Source organism: Scomber scombrus, chromosome 6 (genome assembly GCF_963691925.1).
Source record: "Scomber scombrus chromosome 6, fScoSco1.1, whole genome shotgun sequence".
Taxonomy (NCBI): domain Eukaryota; kingdom Metazoa; phylum Chordata; class Actinopteri; order Scombriformes; family Scombridae; genus Scomber; species Scomber scombrus.
This window is the reverse complement of record NC_084975.1, coordinates 16,629,609-16,646,238: the sequence shown is the minus strand read 5'-3', so window position 1 is coordinate 16,646,238 and position 16,630 is coordinate 16,629,609. Positions and strand designations below refer to the sequence as shown.

The 16,630-nt window shown below is 44.6% G+C and overlaps 1 protein-coding gene across 1 annotated transcript; it reads left to right on the top strand.

Annotated features, from left to right (window-relative positions):
- Positions 1–1,329: 1,329 nt before the first annotated feature.
- LOC133982094 (zinc finger homeobox protein 3-like) lies at positions 1,330–13,972 on the top strand. The gene is made up of 10 exons (XM_062421011.1): positions 1,330–2,998; positions 3,119–3,657; positions 4,713–4,926; positions 5,564–5,671; positions 5,806–5,942; positions 6,160–6,270; positions 7,864–8,026; positions 8,196–12,994; positions 13,085–13,750; positions 13,856–13,972. Exons 1-10 carry the CDS (start codon positions 1,330–1,332, stop codon positions 13,970–13,972), a joined length of 8,523 nt encoding a protein of 2,840 aa, XP_062276995.1.
- The last annotated feature ends 2,658 nt before the right edge of the window (positions 13,973–16,630 follow it).

Here is a 16,630-nt window from a genome sequence, read left to right as displayed (position 1 = left end):
ATCTTTAAGCTGCAGAGAGAGGGGAGAGGGGGTGGCTAAAGGAGAGACGGTGTTTAAGGAGGAGGAAGAGGAGGGGGTTGGTTAGTTGAAGGAGAAGGTGAAAGGGTACATTAAGGTCTCTCCTTGATTAAAAAAGGTCAGTAATGAGATTGTGGGACACACACAGAGTAAGAGAGATGTATCGTACTCATCTGGCATCCATCTGTCAATCAGAAACAGAGGAGGAGAGGCCTGTTTCTATTTTCTAGGAAGTCTGTGTAGTAATTGCATGATTGTGCTGATGTGAATAATAAAATCTTCATGAAATATTAGCGCTCAAATTTGGGGAATTTTATTTATTTACTTATGATAACATTTCACAGCTCTTTTACTAGTTTCAGTAAAACCTAATGATTTCAAAATCCAAGGAAATGTAAATTAAAAATCTATAGATATTTAAACTTTGTTTTACAAACCCTTGGCTATTATTGACCACAAATGTAACTACAAATATAAAAACTTAAATTTCTTACTTATTTTAATGTAAATTACTTGATAAGTGTTTATGTGTATCGATGTGTTTACAGTCTAGCAGTGGGGCTTACAGCAGGGTATGGACATAACATCATACATATACAGTGAGGAGAGGACAAAATATAATACACAAACTATTGCATCAAAACTTGCCACTGATCTGAAATCTCAACAAAAAATGGATAAGCTTTATGCAAGTATGTCATATTTTGAACTAAACTTGATATACAGGTTTTGATTATATTGTGTCTACCTTGTGTGTTTGCACTGTAATAAAATGGCTCATACAACTTGTGCTAAGCAGAGATTTCTTTTCCTCACATAATATCTCTGTGCTAATGCGTAGCAAAAGATGTATAGAATGATACACTGGCTTTAAAAATTGTTCTTTTATCCGCTTTTATCTAAGTGTGGCAATTTAGTGGAAGCCCTTTAGCTCAGAAGCGTTCAGTTCTTTATTTAATCCTATCCCCTGAGGAATATTATAGACCTCCTGCGTAGCCTTTACCAACATTCCTCTACCTAGTTTAGCGCTCATGCTATTGATTTTCCCATTAAGGGCTAACGCTAACCCCTGAGTAACCAGCCTCTGTATTGCACACTCTCTGAAGGCTGTATTGAACAGATGCTATCTAGGGAATTTAATCAATGCCCTCCACTGTTATGCAATATTATTTACATGACACATTTATTTCATTTTCTCCTTTTTTTTTTCTCCCTTCACTTTTCCTCTGTCTCTGCCTGTCTCTCTCTCTTCTTCTCTGTATCTGAAACACACAGGTGGGCTAGTAATGCGTGGCAGCTGTAGCCTCTGGTATGGACAGCGGTGAGGGAGGAGGAGGGGATGGAGGGGGAGGAGAGGAGAGAGATGCTGACCTCAGTCCCCAGGCTTTATCTCTTCCTCTCCTGACCCTGGCGGTCATTCCAGAGCAGGGGTCATCCTCTTATACCTCAGCTGTGGCCCCTGCCAAAGAGCCCCTGACCCTGCCTCAGCAGGAGGAGGAGGGCGCAGAGGGGTCCCGGGGTAGAGAAGAGACCCAGGGAGGTGAACAGAAAGAAAGAAGCCGGCATTCACAGGAGAATGGAACATGTCAAAAGCAGGGGATGAAGGAGGACTTCGGGGAGGGATATTTGTCAGGGCAAAAGGAGGAAGTCGGGGAGGTGCCTGTAGGTGTGGGAGAGGTGACAGTTACAGGGGGCCTCCCAGAAGCCCTTAGCAGCAGAGGCGGAGAGGAGGAGACGGAAGAGGAGGAGGCCATCTCAAACCAAAGCCAAACCAAATCCAAATGTTCTTTATTACCTCAACAGAGCCAGCACAGCTCTTCTTCCAGCACTGCAAAGGCCAGTGGCACACTCGACAGCAAAATAGCCGCCTCTCCAAAGCCCTCCCCCACTCCTTCCACCTCTCCAAAACCCTCCCCTTTTCTTTCCACCTCTCCAAAGCACTTCACTTGTCCATCCTCCTCTTCTGCCCTGCTGAGCGAGACAGAGGTAGAAGACATTAAGGGAGATCAGGGCTTGATTTCTGGGTTTCCTCAGAGCTTTAAATCCCAGCAGTCTACTCTGGCTTTTCCACTGGTAGGTACAGAGCCTGCCAGTATACCTGCCGAGGATGATGGGCCGTCAGGGGTTCCTCACTCTTCCATTTCCGATGGAGATGGTGCCAAAGCTCCAGAACCAAATGACCGCCAGCTTGAGACAGAAGTGGATGACGAGAGAGACAAAGAAGAAGAACAGAAAGAAGCTGTTCTTAAAAACCTCAACCAAGACCTCTCTCCTAATTCACTGACTAGTCACATGACCATAATGCACTCACGCAATTCCTGCAAGACACTGAAATGCCCCAAGTGTAACTGGCACTATAAGTCTCAGCATACACTGCAAGTTCACATGAAGGAGAAACACCCAGAGACAGGAGGCCAGTGCGTGTGTGGCGCCACTGGGGGAAAGTGTGTGTGTGGTGGTGCAACACGAGGTGTGTGTGGGTATTGCAGTTCAGGGAAACCCCATCCTCGCTTGGCCCGTGGTGAAACCTATGCCTGTGGCTACAAGCCCTACCGCTGTGAGGTGTGTGACTATGCTACCTCGTCGAAAGGCAACCTCAGCATACACATGCAGTCGGATAAACACCTTAATAACGTTCAAAATGGGGGACACTCGAATGGTCACATGCACACTTCTCACATTACCAACAACAGCAGCTCCTCCAATGGTCACACAGTGGATGAGCCGACATACAAGCTCCCACTCTCTATTCCTACGCCTACTACCCAGCCCGCCAAGCTCACACCACCTGCACACTCTCACTCTCATGGTAAGCGGTGGCGGTGTGATGTGTGCGACTATGAGACCAGCATTGCCCGCAACCTGCGCATACACACCACCAGCGAGAAACACACGCATAACATGCTACGGCTGCAGAGAGGTTATTATTTATCCCACTGTAGGAGCCTTGCTCCTCAGCTTAAACACCTGCAAAACACAGGTAAGAAATGCATCACAACTCTCGCTGACTTCCAATGTGAAAGTTTGAACACTTGTTAATGCTAACAGGCTTTCTCTCTGTGTTTCAGGTGGGGAACTCTCCTTGAACATGCAGTTTCAGGTGGGGAACTCTCCTTGAACATGCAACTGACCAGTCAACAAGTTGCAGAACAGCCAGTGACCCTTGGGTCTACTCTGACTCCTTCTCCGTCCCCCTCTCCCTCTCCCCCTCCAGCCCCATCTTTGTCCCCCACTGGACCCCTCTCCCAGGGTGTGTTCCAGTGCCTTGTCTGCTCCTGCTTTTCGTCCGACAGCTTAGAGTCTGTGGAGCAGCACCTGAACACCCCTCGCTCCCTGCCCCAGTCTGAGTGGTGCTCCCTGGTCACTGGTGGCTGCCACTGCAGGCTGTGTGGCTACACCACCCCCCTGAGGGCTAACTTCTCCTTGCACTGCCAGACTGACAGACACCGCACCCGTTACCAGCTTGCTGCTCACCTCCAGGAGGGAGGAGACAGGGGTCAGGAGGGGGCCGCCCTTATTGCTAAGGGTAACCCCGTCCAGCTGAGGTGCAACCTGTGTGACTATGTGACCAGCAGTTTGGAAAAGCTACGAGGACATTCCCTCAGTTCACACCATGAGGCCAGCGTCCGGGTTTACCAAGTCAGTACACAGACACACACTTTGACAAACACTCTCAATATTAACCCCTGCTCCTTAAAAGAAAAAAAACACTGCTGTGAATATGATGACTTCTTAAAACCAGGCCACTTATGCAGTAGAAATTTGCAATTTAAAAAAAAAAAATTGGTGCCTTGTGACTAGAGAAAACTGAGAAAGGCTGTTGATTCCCCATATTGCTCTTAAGGGGGAATCCTACAACAACCAGCATGCACTGTGTGCATCTCATCCAGTGATCTTCCAGTGAGCTACTCACAGTGTGTTTGAGGCAGGCAGTCACCCGTCATGAGAAGTGTTGCAGCGGTCTCCCCTGCTGCAGCACTTCTCTCTCAGCTGTTGCTACCTTCCTACTCCATACTCTGTGTTGTCCCATTACACTGTACTATATTCAGCTCCATACACTGCAACACTGCACCTCTGCTAAGCCATTATATTCTAAAGCTAGTTGTTTTTTTTGTTTTAGATTTAGCTCTTCTGAATCAACCACAGAGAAATTTAGCAGCTTAGCTTAGTTAAGCTGTGGTTTTAATGTTGTTTGGTCTGGTTGTCGCTTCCTCTACCACTCTGTTGTGTCTAATTCCATAGCGTGATATTCAGCCTTGTATCATGAAAGTAGATTTCCTCCAAATATACTGATATTTTAAATAATTAATTATTATGATATTTCAGTGTCTGCTTTTCCCTGTCGCTGATATAACATGGTAGACAGGAGTGTTTTGAGAGACCCTCATTTTACCGCCCTTGAAGGCACCACTAATGAAAATGACAAAATGAAACTTGTATTCCATTACAGATTTACAAAATCTGCTGGGTGACCCACATTGTAATGATACAATGCTGATCATAAATCATCAGCAGTTTCCCTTTAAGAACTGAAAAACTGAACTGAACTGAAAGCAGCATGTGAAACAAAAAGTGAATGTAACAATTAATGATTAGGAGAGCAGATTTTAAAGAATCAAACTCAGTAATGTTAGCCATTTTGTTCAACCATAATAATTTTCTCACTTTCTCCCCTCTCTACCTAATGTTCTCAGTTCCTGCAGCAGTATGACGGTGAGGTTGATGGAGGTTCATGGCTGTTCCATTGTCTCCTATGCAACCACTCCTCCTCTTCTAAACTCCAAGTACTAAAACACAGTCAAACCCCGACCCATCAGCAGAGGGAAGGGCTACTACAGCTGCAGCCAATGGGTGGAGAGGAGCTGGCAGCAATTTTTACCATCAGGAAAAGCCCTGATGGGGTCACAGGTGAGAATATGAACTGTGTGCGTGTTTGATTTCATGTTGCATGTGCTTGCCGACATCAGAGAGCAGACAGGCGATAAAGATGAAAAGAGTGAGAAAATGAGTAATGGCTGTTGCTGAGATATTGATCAAGTAAATTGATTAGTCGATACACATTCTTGTTATATCCCCAATCACCCCTGACAACAGCTAACTAGCACCTGCTAATCAATGGACCAATACAAATCTCCTGGACAAGGATAGAGAGGTGGAGGTCAGTCACTAACAGACTGGTTTCACGTTGTCTGGAGTGTGTGATTCACCAGAGTATAAATTAAAATGAGTTGCTCAACACTTCTCTTGTAAATTAAGTCTATTCTGTGATTTCTCTGTTTGCGGATTAAGACTTATAGACGTGAACTGATGGGTTGTCCATATAACTTCTGCTCCACCTCTGAGGAGAATCTAATGGGAAATCAATACTTGATCAATAGGGTATGGATGCAAGCAAGAAGAATGAAGTGTGGTGTCCAAAGACATTGGTCTTTTTGAAGGGTGCTATCTGGAGAATAAAATAAGTAACAATTAGCCTGATTGTGAGGACACATTGTATGATTCACTAGGTATGCATAACATAATTACTTTTTTTGCCCTGTCCCAGGAGAGTTCAGCGATGATATGGAAACTTCCAGTGAGATCACCACTGGTCCTTTGGACCAAACCAAAGACACATTCAACTTGGGGTCGGAGCAGATTTCTAAGAAGACAGGTATGGCTTATTCTACTTGCAAAACAATTAAACACATGCTACAACATATTAATAGTTTACTCAAATGATTGTATGATAATATATACATGGGGAATATAAACATGTTTACATGTTCATATATTTTTTTCTTGAAGAAGACACTAGGGGGGAAGAAAGGGAAAAAAGGGAGTCATTGCCCTCAGTCAAGCGTCCATTGTCTGGATGCGGGGAAATGGAAAACTCCATCTCAACCAAACGCCCCAGAATACACCAGCAAAATGAGAACCAGCAGGTGAGGAGTTGACACACATTTTAATAATTAAAGTATATCCATGTGCATGTACAAAATATGATGACAGACACTATACATACAGTTATAGATTATAAGACCTGACGGTTGTATATATAATATGTAAAACCTATGCCTACTTGCTGGCCTCTAATTCAACACTTTATTAACCATTTTTCTCCCTTGTCTCATTTCTCCTGTTCTTTCTTCTCTCTTTTAGACTGCCCAGTGCCCTTTGTGCCAGGTTAAAGTCCCATATGTACACCTTCGACAGCATCTCACACATGTGCACAGTGTTGCACAGGACTGTGTAGAAAAGCTCATCAGCGTAGTAAGTGCACATGCAAGTGTGTATTTGTTGTATTTGCGTTTGTCAGGAAGCAGAAGGAAACGGAAAGGCAAAGCGATGGGGGATGGGGGAGAGTGAAATGTAGGGAGACAATTCCATTAAGAAGGCACCAGAGAGAAAGGCAGCGCTTTTTTAATGCATGTTTAAGTAGCTCCCCGCTATCATCTTTGATGCAGCCGTGCATTCTGTGTATGTGTATGCACATCTTTTAGAGTGGAGGAGAGAGGGTTTGACTGAGTGAGTGAAGGAAAAGCCAGTCTTTCTATAATGCATGTTTAAGTAGCCCTCTATTACCAGAAGTGCAGTCAAGCTAAAAAGGGGCCCCCATGCTTTTTACTGTGTCTCTCCAACTAACAAAGACTGGTCATCTATCCACATCACCATCCTCCATCTCCCTGGCCCGTATGCTAAGTGGCCTTTGTCTCTTGCTCTCTTCGCCTCCACTTCACTGACTGCTTTTCACCCTTTCTCCCCTCTGCTGTCCCTCCCTCCCCCCTCCATCTACTCCTATCATTCCTATTCTGCAATTTCTGTCCCTGCCCCTCCCTTTCTGTCTCTCCCAAGCTCTCTCTCAATTTCTTATGCGTTACCCCTCCCTTACCCTCTCTCTCTCTCTCTCTCTCTCTCTCTCTCTCTCTCTCTCTCTCTCTGAGGCAGTTTTTTTGTTCATTGCCCCTGACTTCCTCCCTCCCTCTCCCTGCTCTCTCTCTCTTTTTCATATTCTACACCCCTTAGCCCCCCCACCATCACCCTCCCTCCTTCTCCTCCCACACCTCCCTCACTCTCTCTGATAGTAATTGAGGTTCATTAATTCAGACTGAGGTGATGATGGCCATTATGTACCTTGCTTTCCAATTACGCTCTCTAGATTAAGCCTGACCTTCAGTTTTCTCTGCAGTGTGTGTGTGTGTGTGTGTGTGTGTGTGTGTGTGTGTGTGTGTGTGTGTGTGTGTGTGTGTGTGTGTGGTTGTTCTTCTCTTTCTTTCTTATGAAGCTGTTACGCAGAGAAAACTCTTGTCATGTAAATCTCATCTGTAGCTGTCCATCCTTTCCTTAGGGTAGCTAGCTGTTGTTGCAGATATAGTATTTGCTCTCAGTGCTTGAAGCTGTGGAGATGGAGGTTTTCTATATGAAGAATGATTTTAAATTAATTCATTATTCAGCTCAGTAAAGTTTTATTAAACCCTTGGGGCATGTTGGAGGGTGTCGGTGGAGCTGAAGGGCAGACCCCCATATTTCAACCATATACACTTATTACCAAGTCCATGCACCTTGCTGCATATAATGCTGTGCAGGCAGGTGTAAGATGTAACGATACACTAACAAATTCACATTTTAATGTTTTATGATATTAAAACCTGGAGTGCAGGCACTCAATGTTTATACATCTTGATATTTGCTTGCTATTACGCTGTACAATTAAACATGATTTATTCATAAAGTTAAATGAAGAAAAATAAGTTAATATCCCATATTTCTTTTACTCTAAATTGCTAAAAAAAAACACACTGTGTTGCCAGCAATGAAAATTTAAGAAACCAAAACTGACATGATATCACATTTTGTTTCATCCAGGTCACACCATCCATGGAACAACCGCAGCCTCAGCTGGAGACAGAGTTACAGACATACTCGCGCACAGATGATACTCAGAAAAATAATAACATCAAGAATGACAATGCAAATAGTTTCAATACTGCTGATTCCGTTGCCTCATTTGATTCACAGAAAAACAAAGGTTGGTGTAAAATGCATGGTAAAACTGACTGCTGTTAATATGTTGATAAAAGAAGCATAAGAACCAAATCATGTCATGTCTCTCTGTACAAGACCAACATTTTGTTCTGGCTTAATGTTATTTTAAAATAATTATATATTCACAATCATTATTTTTTCGCATTTTTCAGGCATTTCAAGAGAGAACACTGAGGGAGATGTAGCCGCACCCAAAGATGTCACAGCTCTACTCACCCCACCCCTGGAAGACAACACCACTCACCCTTCCAATGGCAGACTGGTTCCTCAGTCCCCGACTCAGACACCCCCCTCCTCCCCACCCACCTCTCCAACCAGCGATCTCCCTCCCCTTTCTGATCGCCATGGTTACCGGTTCCGTTGCAGCAGGTGCAGCCTGGCATTCCCCACTCAGGAGAAGCTCCAGCTGCACTGGCAGTACCATGCCATGAGGGCGGCGACAGAGTGCCCCCTCTGTTCTAGACAATGTCGCAGTCAGGAGGCCCTGCAGAGACACATGCAGAACACACACTCACAGTTGGACAACACCCAGGGGCAGAATACACTCTTACCACCTCATACTGCGCAATACATGGAGAATAATAAAAATTCAGTTCATCAAGATTTTAGCCTATCACCGCAAGTGGGTCAAGAAGCAGGAGAGGGTGAGGATGAAGAAACAGAGGAAGATGCACTTGGCTTGGAGGGAAAGGAGGAACAAAAAGAGGAAGTTAAAATTAAAGAGAAGGACATAGCGGGTCACGTTGATGGAGCTGAAGATGATTTAATTGAGCCAGAAAAAGGGCCCCATGAGGAAATCATATCGGAACCTAGTTCCAGCTCTCCTTTCAAGAAGAGCTCTAACCCCACAATGGACCGCTATCTGGATCCATCCAGGCCGTATAAGTGCACCATATGTTCTGAATCTTTTACTCAGAAAACCATTCTTCTGGTTCACTATAACTCTGTTTCCCATCTCCACCGGGCCAGACGAGCTCTGCAGGACTCTGGCACAGGTGTTGCTGCTCCCGAGGCTCCCCGCGGCCCAGATCCTAGACCCTACCGCTGTCGATTGTGTGGTGTGGGCTACAGCCAAAGCTCCACACTGGACATACATCTTCGCTCTGTCCTTCACCAGACAAGAGCTCGTGCTGCCCAGAACCCAGGTCCACAGACCTCAGCGTCTAGTGTAGCTACTTCAGTATCAGTGCCCACCACTGCTACTCAGGCTGCTACCACCAGAGAGGAAACATCCAAGAGTTTGCCTTTTACCAAGAGACCAGATATAGTGAGCTCTTCAACCTCTTTATTAGGCTTATCAGGCGAGGCCCAGCCAACCCTCTCTAGCCCAGTTGACAGCCAGCAGGCTAAAACGAGAGTGGCAGAACTGCTAGCATCAAGAAACCAGCTAATGCTAATACAACAGCAGCAGCAATTAGCCCAGGCACAGGCCCAAGCTCAATTACAACACACAGCCCTGCTGCAGTCCCAAATGATGCAGCACCTTCCCATAGGGCCAGATAATCTCCTTCAACAACACTTTTCTCTGGCACCAGACAACTTGCTCTCTCTGCAGCAACATCTTCTTCTGCCCTTTTACTTTGCGGGAGACATGACATTTAACCCAGAATTGGCTATTAAGAGCCTAGAAGTTAGTCAGTCAGAATCTGCCAGCTCCACCCCAAAAGAACATGTTAAGACAGAGGCTAAACGAGAGTCCCTACCTCAAACAGATGAGAAACACCTCCAGAGAAAAAGTTCATATTCAACTGTTCTCCAACCAAAAGATCATATACAGTTTGACACCAGGGTTGAAACGGGCAGCAGTGGATCCACCACCAACCGTACAGAAAAAGAATCCAGCACAAGTCTTGAGGAAGAAAAAGAACATATGCCTGTTCATACTGTTAAAAAAGAAAGTCAAACAGAGGAAAGAGATTCCTCTTCATTTAATCCTCTTGGATTGCAATGTCCTCCTCCTAGAGTGCCCTATGCTGCTGTGAATGGGGAACCTCTCAGAGCTCTGCTGCAGAGTTATGGTTATGAGTTGGCATTACAATATTTACAAAGTAGACACAGACACCAGCAGCAGATAGTAACACAAATGATATCAGATAAACAAGTGTGCTCTCATATGAACAAGATGGAGGTGTATTCAGAGGAAGAAAAAGATGAGTTTAGTAAACTACAGGCTGGGAAGGTGGAAGCATGCCATAAGGGTGACACAAAAGGAGTACAAGACAATGGAGGCATTGATAGCTTGTCACAGGAAAAAAGGCAGAACAACCAGGAAAAATCTGCAAACAAAGAGAAAGGATGCTGTGGAATAGGAGAAAAGTGTAGCGACTGTGGCAAGTTTTTTTCAGATGCCATGATTTTAAAAAGCCACCAGGAGTACATTCACAGGATGATGATTCCCACTGCTGCACTAGAGAGGTTTTCCAGAGAATACAGGCTGCAGTATGATCAAATGTACCCCCTCACACTGCCGAAATTGGCAGAGAATTCAACTGCTAGTAACCAAGCTGCAGTCCCAGCTACATCATCAGAATCAGAACCTGTACCTGAACCAGTTAAGGCTCAAGTTAAAAACATTGCAACCTCACCTGCAAACTCAGTTTCAGATTCCGTAACCAAAACATGCGCTGAAGCTACTGACCTGACACTAACTGCCCCTGCACCATCTCCACCTGTTTCTCCTTCTCAACCTCAAACATTTCCTCAACAGGACGCACCTATCCCAAGCACATCTGCTACAGCTACTTCACAAACCACATCTCCAGCTAAGGCCATGCCTCTTTCCTTATCGAAAATCCCTATGCTTCCTCTGTCCTTGCCCCACCTTCCTCTTCCCTCACTGAATTTACCTAAGTTTCCCCTACCCCCCATTCCTTTCCCAATGGAGCTACCTCTCCTCCCTCCAGTTGTGATGCAGTCTGTGGCTCTCCAGCCCCAATCTTGGATAGACTCAAGTGTGAATCCTGAGCTGGCAAAACTCTACCAAACTCAACTCAACCCAGCACTGCTAGGGCAACAGCCACAGCTTAGTCCAGCATTGCTTGCCCAGCAGCCCCAGTTCAGCCCAGCTTTGCTAGGTCAGCCTCCACAGCTTAATCCTGCCTTGCTGGGCCAACAATCTCAACCCAGCCCCAGCCAAACAGGACAGCAACCCCAAGTCAGCCCAACAATACTCGAACAATCGCAGTGTAAAAGAACCCGAACACGAATCTCTGAGGAGCAACTTACTGTTCTGAGAAAACACTTTGATATTAACACCCTCCCTGGTGATGACAACATAAATGAGATGTCTGCTCTGTCTGGTCTGCCTCACAAAGTAATCAAACACTGGTTCCGCAACACCCTCTTTAAAGAGCGCCAGCGAGACAAGGATTCCCCTTACAATTTTAATAATCCTCCCACCATAACCCTTGAGGAGTCCAGAGAGGAAGCAGCCCAAAACCAGCCTCTGTCACTTTCTCCATCTTCACTTTCCCCGGGCCTTCCAGTCAACACCTCCCCACAGCCCCAGACAACAGATCTCCAAAGAGGAGAACCCCATAGGGGCAGACGCTCTTCTCGAACCCGCTTCACGGAGAAACAGCTGGAGACCCTGCAAAGGGTATTTGAGGCCACTCCCTACCCCAGAGAGGAAGAATATGACAGGTTGTCTGCTCTGTTGTCCCTCCCTAACCGAATTATTGTTGTATGGTTCCAAAATGCTAGACAGAGAGCCCGCAAAAGTCAAGACAGGGGGACAGATGATGGATTAGAGGGAATTAACCAGCTTGGCAATGCTCACAGGCACAGAAATGGCGACTATAAGAATGATGGTGACAATGAGGATAATAGTTGTGGGGATGAAGGACAAAGTGACTCTCAAAATGAAAACTCCATGGATCTGACATATGAGTATTATACTCACCCTGAGTCACCTGTCATTGATTATTCTACTCACTGCACAGAAAATGAGCATCTAACAGCCAAAGGTGAACCAGCACCTGTTATGAGGAAACAAGAAGATAAAACAATCTCTCCTCAGGCTAACAAGAGCCCAGCTACTGTTCAGATTCAAAATGGAATTTCAAATACAGAAACACAGCATAAGGAAATTGTTCAGGCCATACAAACAGTGTCCTCCCCACAAGCTGAGGTCCAGCTGAAGCTTGAAGATACACTGGAAAGACCCCAGCCTCGTTCTTCCTCCTCTTCACAAAAAATAGTACCTCTCACTCCGTCTATATCTGATGCAAGCCGGGGTCATGCACACAGCCCTCCCTCTGATCCAGTTGTCGAAAAGCCTAATGATACATCTTCCAGCCTGCATTCTGCTCCAGAGTCTGAAAGAAGCCACACTCGGCACCTTGAGGTCACTTCTGGACCATCCACTGAAACCCAGCCACAAAACCAACTCCAACCCCAAACCCAGGCTCAGTTCCAGTGCAGTCTCTGCCCAATGTCCTTGCCATCGTTCCAGCTGTGGCAAGAGCATCAGACCAGGCACCTCCTGGCAGCTCAGTCCCAGGTCCAACTCCTCCATTCTGGCTTTGCAGACCGAACCATGCCTTACATGATGCTTCACTCCAACCACACCCTGATGGCCAGCCAAATGCTTTCAGGTGCTATGTCCCAGATGCACCCTAATCCCGCACATACCATGATTTCACACTTAAATAACATACAAATTAAGAATACACTCTCTGACCACTCGAGTAACACCCTCAACAGCCTCTCTCAAAGTTCCCTAACACCCATGAAGCAGAGTTCAAAGCTTTTGTCAGAGACCAGTTTTGAGGGCCAAAGGTGTGGTAGAGAGGTTGAGGAGGAGCACCGAAGGGATAAGCGCCAGAGAACTACCATCACCCCAGAACAACTTGAAGTGTTGTATCAGCGCTACAGCTTGGACTCAAACCCCACCAGAGGAGTCTTGGAAGGCATTGCACGAGATGTGGGCCTTACAAGACGTGTGGTTCAGGTACTTCATGGATGTTAATTGAGACATGGCAAATAAATAAATGCTTTTGTGTATCTCCAATTTTAAAACACACTGGTCTTTACTTCACAGGTGTGGTTTCAGAACACCAGAGCCAGAGAGAGGAAAGGACAGTTCCGGTCAATGGGGCCAGGATCCAGTTTCACCTTGGGTTTGAACCACCTGCGCTGCCCATTCTGCAGGGCTCTCTTCAAGGTAAAGAGTGCTCTGGATGCCCATATGAGGTCACGCCACTGGGCAGAGGCTGAAAGAGCGGGCTACAACCTGTCAATGAGTAATGGATCCAATGGCCAGATGGGGATGGCTATGTCATCTTTCATGGACAAACCAGGCCCATCTATATCTTGTAACCCAATCCCAAACCCTGGCTATATCATCAGCAACAAAGACTTAGCAGTGAAGCCAACTGTGACTTCTTTGTCTTCAACCACTGACCTGAACCACCCAGAGGAGGATGATGACTTCGATGAAGAGGACGAGGAGTACCCATGTGAAGAGGGTTCCAGTATGGCTGACCAAGGGTCTCCTGGTCCTGAGGGATCTGGGGGTCCAAGCTTTGATTGGGGTGAGACACAAACTCTTCAGCAGCACCAACATCAGCAGCAGCGCCAAAGGACACAGATGAGCCACTTCCAGGTACTCCAGCTCAGAGACTTCTACAGGAGCCACCGTACACCCAACCGACATGAGTGTGAGGCACTGGGCCAGGAGTTGGGACTGCCTCACCGCGTGGTGCAGGTAAATGTTTAGAATATTCAAAATATTTATGAAACGCGATTTGACCTGAACACAAAAGCATCAATCAATTCAGAGCTAATATTTATATATACAAATCTTTTGCAGGTGTGGTTTCAGAATGCCAGAGCCAAGGAGAAGAGGGCCAGGAGCCTGAGCTCTGACTCTGCAGAGAGGGAGCAGGCTGAGTTGACTGCAGGGGCAGGGGAGAGAGACAGAGCTTAGAGAGGCAGACTAAGGTCCCTTTGCTTCCTTCTACTACGTTCTCCCCAAAACCCCTTCTGCACCTGCTGTCGACTTCTTAACATAAACCCTGTCCACTTTGCTGCCAAACCTGTAACCTGAACACCCCAAAGATGCAGAGCCACAGTGGCCCAAAGAGAAACTCTCAACTGAAAGTGGGAGTAAGCCCAAACCAAGTCCTCTCTACCACAACTTTCCTCTTTTCATATTGTTCTTGAACTTTTTCCTGGTCTGTCCTTTCTTGTTGAAAAGAGCTCCTCTCCCTATTCCATCAGACACCTTACTACAACCAAACACCACCTTGATGAAAACCAACCAGATGCCACAGAGGCCAAAGAGCATTCTCCAAGTATGTGACCTCACTGCCCAGCTAGACCTGCAGTCTACCTCTCAGTCTGCATGACAGACTCACAGTGAGCCCTCCACCAGACAGTGCTAGATGACTAGCTGTGTAGCATGTAGTGCCAGTCTATACAAGGCTGGAAAAGAAATTGTCAAAGAGATTTTAGTGTAAATAAAGAGTTCCAAAAGATAAACTTGAAGAAAAACAAAGCAGTTACAGCGGAAGAAGAAAAAAAAAAAACAGAATATCCTTGAAATAGACGGAGGTATTTGCATAGAGCTTTTGTAAAGACTGACTCAGATTCCAAAGCTCGTAACCAAAATTTTACATGTCTGTGGATTTAGTTTCAACATGTTTGTTTTCAATAACAAACTGCAGAGCTGATGTCTGTACGGTGAAGGGGTGAGATCTGCACCTGGCAGAGGTAAACTGAGTACCAATAGACTGATACAGTGCGAGAATGCAGCTTCACCCACCACAAGCCAATGATGAGTCTTCTGTTGTACATGTACACCTTCTATGTTCCTTTAGTGGATAATAGCCCAAATAGCACAGAACGTAAAGGCCAGTTTGTCTTGAAAAGGACAAACTATTTTTTTATAGCACTCAACCATTATACTGTATATGAAAACTTTAACCAAACTGAAATTTACATTGTGTGTGTTTAGTAATAGTTTCTTAATATAAATCTTATGGATTGAGATAAACTGTCTTGCTTCGATATAATAGTGTCATGATTATGAAAAGATTATGACAGCTTTGATATGTTCAGGCAAGGTGACTTACTGCCTTTCCGTTCTATTTGAATATACCAATGGCTTACCAATGTTATGTGATTAATGTAAAGCTTTCTATGCTCAGGTCAACAGCTCAACATGGCTCAACTTAAAATGTGATCTTAATACTGTACTTTTCTGTTTTTAAAACAGAAGGGGAATGGTTTAACCTTGGACTAAGTATTAAAATATACCTACAAAAACATCTGTATATCAAAGATCTGAGCTTTTCACCTCTGAGTAATAGATTGTTACAAAAAACGTTATTGAAACTAAAGTGTTTAATTGTGTGAGGGGTAAATGTACAGTATTTAGCTTTTGTATGGTTGACTCAAGACTTCATTGGATGTTTGAGACATAACTCCCTTTTCCACTTACAAATAGGGAGCTACTGCGCAAAGCTGAGAAAAACTTGGATGGACGGATGTTATTGATGTTATTTTTGTACACTTAATTTATTTTCCCTCTTTCTCTCTCCCTACCCACTTTCTTCTTTTACTTTCTACCTTTCTTTCTGTGTTCATTTGCAACCAGTCCTTATTCTAACTGTAATAATGATAATATAACAATAATAGCTAAACAATAATTAATGCTTTAAGACAAAAATCCAAAGACGTGATAATACTTTAACCATATGACCTACAAAAATAAGCGCTACTGTTTACTTGATGATGTATTGCTGTTTTTAAAGAAGGAAGGAGTCCCTATATCTAAGCTACTGTTTTCTGCCTCTCATAAGCACACTGGAGACTGTAACCAAAACCCCAAACTAGAGCCATGGCAGTCTGTAATATAGAGGTTAAAGAGTTTTACTTCTCTTGAGAAATGTTGCATTTAATTTTTCTTTGTTTTTTTACCATAGTGTTGAACTTCAGCCCTTAAGGATGTCCAGTTTGCTGCTAATATACTGTAGTTTCTAACGATACTGTAGAAAGATGCATGCTCTGATCGCTTTACCACTAGGCTTTAATGACTACAAACTGTAATGATACCTGTGATGCTGTTGATAAACTGCTCCTGTTGAAAACAAATGGATATGTGGGGCTAAATTCCATCAAGTTTGTTTTTCAGTATCCTATTAATTACCCCTATTACAAGAATATAAAAATGGCTTTCGTAATACCAGAAATATTTTTTCATCTAAAACAGAAGCTTCCAGTTTTCAGAGAAACCTGCACGGGGCATTAACTTGTCAATGCTTGTGAAAATACTGCATAGCAATTTGAAGGAGTTCAGCCCCAAACCTTCCACTGATATGATGTCAGTCTTTTTCTGCGTTGCAATGTCTGTAGTTTATTTGTCCAGCTAAAACAGCTTTGCTGAACTCAGACTGACATCACAGCCAATTTTCCAAAGGACATGGACTGACTAATGCTGTCATGTTTTGTTCTTAAACTAACCAATGTTTACGACAATACCAATGAGCTTTCTTCTGTACAGAGATGTGCATTCCAAATACCACAAAGGCAGTTTTTTTTGTATACTGATTATTTTTAATTTAATTTCTCTCGTATTCTCTTG